At 51.5% G+C, this 6,460-nt stretch overlaps 1 protein-coding gene across 2 annotated transcripts in view; it reads left to right on the top strand.

Moving 5' to 3' along the window:
* The first annotated feature begins 958 nt into the window (after window positions 1–958).
* The window catches only part of TP53BP1 (tumor protein p53 binding protein 1), a 45,207-nt gene continuing 39,705 nt past the window's right edge, over window positions 959–6,460 (top strand). For both annotated transcript variants that reach the window (XM_025212464.1, XM_025212463.1), the window contains exons 1-7: window positions 959–1,296; window positions 1,595–1,682; window positions 2,099–2,181; window positions 2,924–3,064; window positions 3,469–3,553; window positions 5,783–5,940; window positions 6,325–6,451. In XM_025212464.1, the coding sequence (XP_025068249.1) occupies window positions 1,206–1,296; window positions 1,595–1,682; window positions 2,099–2,181; window positions 2,924–3,064; window positions 3,469–3,553; window positions 5,783–5,940; window positions 6,325–6,451 (773 nt within the window). In that variant the 5' untranslated portion in view covers window positions 959–1,205. The remainder of the gene's footprint in view (window positions 1,297–1,594; window positions 1,683–2,098; window positions 2,182–2,923; window positions 3,065–3,468; window positions 3,554–5,782; window positions 5,941–6,324; window positions 6,452–6,460) is intronic.

Genomic DNA, 6,460 nt, shown 5'->3' with positions numbered 1-6,460 from the left:
CACATGGCAGTGTGCGAGGGCATGCAGCGGTGCCTGGGGGGTGTGAGGTGCGGCACGTGGCGGTGCGGCTGGGGCACACGGTGGTGCGCGAGGTGCAGCACGCAGCAGCGGCACAGCGCGCCTGTGGCGCGGCACGCGGCAGTGCCTGGGGTGCAGTACGTGGCATGTGGCGGTGCACAAGATGTGCCAGTGGCACATGGTGGTGCGCAAGGTGCAGCCGGGGCGCTTGGCCGTGCACGAGGTGTGCCTGCGGCACGTGGTGGTGTGTGATGTGCGGCACGTGGCGTGTGGTAGTACGCGAGGTGTGCCTGCGGCACATGGCAGTGTGCGAGGGCATGCAGCAGTGCCTGGGGTGTGTGAGGTGTGGCACGTGGTGGTGCGGCTGGGGCACACGGTGGTGCGCAAGGTGCAGCACGCAGCAGCGGCACAGCGCGCCTGTGGCGCAGCACGCGGCAGTGCCTGGGGTGCAGTACGTGGCATGTGGCGGTGCACAAGATGTGCCAGTGGCACATGGTGGTGCGCAAGGTGCAGCCGGGGCGCTTGGCCGTGCACGAGGTGTGCCTGCGGCACGTGGTGGTGTGTGATGTGCGGCACGTGGCGTGTGGTAGTACGCGAGGTGTGCCTGCGGCACATGGCAGTGTGCGAGGGCATGCAGCAGTGCCTGGGGTGTGTGAGGTGTGGCACGTGGTGGTGCGGCTGGGGCACACGGTGGTGCGCAAGGTGCAGCCGGGGCGCTTGGCCGTGCACGAGGTGTGCCTGCGGCACGTGGTGGTGTGCGAGGTGCGGCACGTGGTGGTGCATGAGGTGTGTGCGAGGTGCGGTGCGCGAGGTGCGGCACATGGTGGTGCGCGCGGTGTGGCTGGGGCTCGTGGCGGTGCACTAGGTCCGCCTGTGGTGCGGCACGCGGCGGTGGGTGCGGTGCGTGTGGTGCGGCCGGGGCACGTGGCGGTGTGCGAGGTCCGCCTGTGGTGCTGCACGTGGCGGTGCGCCTGTGGCATGGCAGTGCGTGGGGTGCAGCCGAGGCACGGACAGCAGCAGCCTGCAGACGTGTGTGCTGCGGCTGGGGCAAGGAGGCTGCCCTGCCTCCTTCTGACCTTTGCTGTGTGAGCTATGTAAAGGGAGCACGTCTGGTCCGGGGCGAAGGGCTCCCTGGGCACCTGGTGAAGGTGGCAGAGGCAGACCCTGGGGCGTGTGTTTTGCAGGAAATGATGTCCAGCTCTCGGGATCAGAAACGGACAGTGGGAGGAGACGTAGGGGTCGACGCTATTGAGCCTTCTCCAGAAAAGCAGCTTGCAGGTGAGAACATGCTGGTTGTGATACTTCTTGTATGTATGTCTGAGAAATTAGCGTCTTGCAGAAGAACGATGCTCAGGGTAATGCTTGTGATATGGGGTAGCTGGGACTTGCTGTCCGGGAGCAGACGGTGACATTACGAGGTGCTGTGTAGTGCGGGGTTGGCATGTGGAACGTGCGGGTAGGGGGCCTGGTCTCTCTGAGCTGCTATCAAAGTCCTGCTAGTTTCTGCTGTGCTGAAGGCCTGTCCTTGTAGTCAGGTTGGCTTCTTTTCTGTGCTAACGACGTGTTATGCTTTCAGAGCCAATGGACACATCTACCCATCTGGAGACCACTGGTTCACTCAGCGAAGTCCTTGACCAGTTGCCCCAGCCCAGCAGCAAGAGCAGGTGCCTATGAGATTTCTTGCCTTCAAACTCACCCCCCACTCTACTTCCTTTTTTTGTAGAGGGGTTATCCTCATGTCCTCTGCTTCTGTGGGAGCAGTGCAGGCTGCAGTCCCAGCGTCGCTGCAGTGAACTGCTATGTAATGGGACAATAGTGAATCCATTCAGATGCAGAACAAAATCCTATTTGTGCGATTAGTGTGCATGCTGGATATCTGTGATCCCCTGGGGTGGTTTGGATGCGTCAAAGAATACCCCAGCATAGGGGGCACAGTAGTTTCGTTCTGTTTATGTACCGAGGATGCCCTAGGAACAAACTTGTCAATAGAAATAAACTGTAAGAAAACAGCCTTGGGCAAGCTCAGTGCCATGTGCAGTGTGTATCTTGCTGAGCAGATTGTCTCTTCTCTTTACTGAAGTGTTCTCGGGTTGGTGGTAGCTGCTGTTGAGGGGGCCGATGAAGATGCTGCAGACTGCACTGCCCACTCACTGGGCCCTGAAGGTAATTTTTCTGCTCTACATTTTTTCTAGTCTTCTTGGGACAGCAGCAGCATCTCACCCAAATATTTGTATAAATTAATACAGTTCTTGTTCCCCAGGCTCACTTTTTTAGACTTTGCTAATGTGTCAACTACTTACTGTTACAAAATCAGCAGTTTGCCTTGAGCTCATCCAAAGCACTTTGGGGTTAGGGGATTGTTGGCGATTGTTCCCCTTCTCTGCAGACCACCGATTCTGTCTCCTACTCTCTAAATTATGATGCTATAGTTCTCATCTCGGCAGTAGTCCTCATCTTGGGGACAGGAAGGGGGTTAGGAGACGCACAAAAGTAGGAGAGCGCCATAAAGGGGCCCCTGTAAATATGCTGTCTGATAAACAGTGGTAAAAGTTTCTTGGTACGGCGGATGTGAACAGGACATCTGTATTTGCCCACAATTACCATTCACAGAGATTTGAATTGCCAACACTACTGCACTAGCTACTACATTGGTTAACAGTTTACCTCACAATAATGATTTAAAAAAGACAGACATTGTGGCTGTCATGTTAATAGGCTTTTAGTTACCAAAGTGGGGCTGCATAGTTTTTGTAAGGTTTTGAGTGCAGCTGAATTTCTCAGTTTCCTTGTTGCTCAGAGTTACAGCATGGACTTTAGCATGTCTCAGCTGGGCGGTTCTTTCATCACTGGACAATTTGTTTATACGTTTTTTGGTTTTTTTTCTTATGCGAATGTGTGGTGCTAGGCTCAGGCACGTCGCAGCTGCATTTTGGAGCCCTGGAACTGTCACAGAGCCAGGACCTTGAGGGGGACTCCTCACTGCATGAGGAGGGCAATGAGCATTGCCTTCGTCCTGCAGAAACCTCCTGTAAAGAGACCGAGGATGGTATGTGAACAGGCTACAAAAAGCCCTTTTTCTCAGAGGGTAGATTCCTTCTGCTTTCTTTGGCCTACAGGTGGCACTTTTCGACAGGAAATATATTATTAGGACTGACAGAGGCATCTTGAAAGGGAGTTCTGTCCTCTGTTCTCTTTGTGCTTGTTCCTCCATCCTTACATTGTTGCCTGGATCTTTTACCAGTACTCCTATCTTCAAAACTGACATTGAGTCTGTTCTGTACAAGACGCTTCATTCCTTTGTTTCCTCCTCCACTGTCAGCTCCCCCGGTACATCCTTTAGAATAGAAACTGCTTTGATGTTTGTAACCTATAGCAGCACCAAGCACATGTGTTGATGTTTGTCAGCCCAGATCATTTGAGTAACACATTGTTTTCTCTCTTTTCTGTCAGAGCTGTGCGCGGTTAAGAAAGAAACTTTGCCTGGTGGAGAAACGTGTACTGGGACACAGTACCAGCAGGAGGAGGAGTCTAAAAGGTAAAACAGCTTCCCCTCTATGTAGATCCTTTACTGAAATCCTACGACTGAATTTTTATAATTTTCTCTAACGGTTCTGAGGAAGGGAGTGGTGGGCTCCGAGAACAACGGGAAATGGCAAGGAATGTTGCTAGAGAACTTTCTGTAATGGGAGTTGGCCAAAGGAATGGCCCAGTAGTGCTTGCTAGGATATGCATCTAGCTGGGGTCATCTAGCCCCAGCCCTCTTTCCTGCCTATGCAGGGGGTCGGACTCGATGATCTATTGAGGTCCCTTCCGACCCTAACATCTATGAATCTAGGAGAAGAGAGGAGGAGGGCTTCCATCCCTCTTTGGCTGGGAGAATGAAAACGGAGGGAAAACATTTGAACAGGAGATATGGAAACATTTACCTTTGAAATTAAAGTCCAGCCATCTGGAGGATCATGCCTGTGATTAGTTTGGACCTTAAAAAGCTAAACATTTATAAAATAGAGCTTTGAAGCAGCTTTCAGAAATCCATGTTGTTGCCTCAGTCTCTTCATTCAGGGCATGGGCTTTGGTCCGTTAGGAGGAGCCTGTCAGTTAAGCGATACTTGCTAACCAGCACTTGGTTCATTAGAAAAGCAGCATTTTGTGTTAGATGCTGTCCAAGATTGGGGTGTTTCGTGGTTGTTAGTTTAACAGTTGAGTTAAGCTGTTAAAACTTTTTGGTTAATCCATTTTTTAAATAATAAAACACAATTTTGACAGCCTGCATTTTCCACTGGTGTCATTTGGCAAGGCAGATATCTCTGTCTCTATTTGCATTGTCAGGCTTTCAAGGGGACAGCTTTCTGTTCAGTGGCTATTGTTTAAAAAATTGTGTTTTAAAACTAGAGGTACGCTAATATATCAGTGCCATATTGGACTGTCACCAATAAAAGGAAAATTAACATTATTGGTTATCGGGTTTTTTTGGTCAGCGTAGCCGATAATGTCACCGATAAATATAATGTGCCTTCTGGCCGGTCCCCTGGAAGGCTGCATGCATGCACGCAGCCGTAGCACACTCGTGGCCAGGAATACAGCCGGGCAGTGTGGAGAGCAGCGCCCTGCAGGTAAGTCTGTGGAGGGCATGGGGTGGGATTGAAACCACTGCAGTGAAGGAGGGAGTGGGGCTGGGCCAGGGGGCACTGCCCAGTTAAGATGGTGAATGGGACCTGGGGCAGGGAGCGGGATGAAGCCACAGGCAACTTGTCCAGGGGCATGGGGCTTGGGGGGGCGGGCACTCCCTGCTGCTGTGTGCACCCAAGGGGAGGCATGGGGGGGACATGTGCCTCCCAGATTTGTGCATGGTGTGGATGCGGGCTGCCTGCTGTGGGCTCAGGGCTCTCTGCTCTGCTGCCTTTGCTCCAGGGTCCCCACACTGGCTGCGCACCCCCTGCCTGCCTGGCAGCAGTAGGGGTGGTGAGTTGTGCCTCCTGCTGCCAGGTGACCAGGGGATGCATGGCTGGCACAGAGCCCCAAGGCAAAGGCAGCAGAGCAGAGAGCCCTGGGCCCACAGTGAGCAGCCCACCTCTGCCCTTGCCCCACTTGGCTCCGCTCCGGTTAGAAGCTTCCCCGTGCTTAAAAATGGTGGCAGTGGTGCTTGAACTAAAGCTCATTTGACGAACTTTAGTTCAAGTTCCCCAACCACCATTTTTAAGTGCCTGGACACTGATCCTTTGGACAAGCCGCCTTCAGCTCAGCCTCACTCCCTTCCGCAGCCCTGGGTCGCATCCATTGCCCTTGCCCCTGCCCCACTCCCTCCCTCACCATGGGGGCGGGCCTCGATCTGCCCCCAGCCCATGCCCCTTCCCTTCCACAGACTCCATGCTGTAAACCAGTTATCAGATTGGTAGCCACCGATATGGCTGGTTAATAATCAGCTATCAGTATCAACCAAAAAAATCTTTATCGGTGCACCCCTATTTAAAACCACATTCTTGTGTACTTTGTAACAACCCGATGTCAGTAGAATCTTTTTGCGTTATGCTCAAATTTATTTTTTATTAATCGAAAATGTATAGGTCAGCTTTGGAAATACAACTTGAATACATATACATTTTGATAGAAAAAATAAAATATTCTTTTTTCTTCCCACTGTCATTGTGGTAAACAAGTGAGTATATTTTGTTATGTCTAGGGTGGTACATTTTCTTGAAAAAGTTTTTGCAATACCTTGATAAATTGAATTTCCCAAGTCAGAGGTTATGTCTGACTTTCCCAGAACTCCTCAACCACCTCAAGATACTGCTAGGAAACCAAGGTCTGTCTGCGATTTGCTTGAAAGTGGATTGCAAGTTGAGAAGTCATGTGATCCTGCTCTTCAGGAGCCAGAGATTCTATCAACTCAGGAAGATATGTTTCCTGAGAGCAACTCAGCAGGTATGATGAACTAACTATTGCCAAAATATCTATGCAAGGGATATAACCATTACCGTTGTGGGTTTAAACTGGGGGTTAGTGGTGGAGGGAGCAGTGCTTTGAGTGAATTTCATGTTACTAATATTTCTGTTAAACCTGAGCGTGCTTTGGAAGGCAGAACACAAAGTTGCACCAGTTTAACTTTTTAGCTAGTCGTGTGTTCACACTTACTGGACCTGCAGATGTTGCTGTCCAAAATCCTTTTCCAACTCCATGTGACAGCGTTGGTCTGCCTGTGTTTTGCCAAGAGAGAACTTTGCAGTAGTGAAAATTGGCCCTTATGGTTGTCTGGCTAACTTTGTAGCAGAGTCCCTAATCCAATCTCTTTCCTTTTGCTTCACATAGCTTCAAGCAGTGCCTGTGCCATAACCAGGGTGGAAGAGGGAGGTCCCCTGGCATGCACCCCTGCTGGCACTCTTCACCTCCTGCATCTCTCTGGACAGGGATCCCTTGCACAGGAGAGTCTTTCCATGTAAGCATA

This window comes from Alligator sinensis, unplaced genomic scaffold (assembly GCF_000455745.1).
Source record: "Alligator sinensis unplaced genomic scaffold, ASM45574v1 scaffold407_1, whole genome shotgun sequence".
In the NCBI taxonomy this organism is placed as follows: Eukaryota; Metazoa; Chordata; order Crocodylia; family Alligatoridae; genus Alligator; species Alligator sinensis.
Note: the sequence above shows the minus strand (reverse complement) of the source record. Positions and strands in the feature narration are given on the sequence as shown.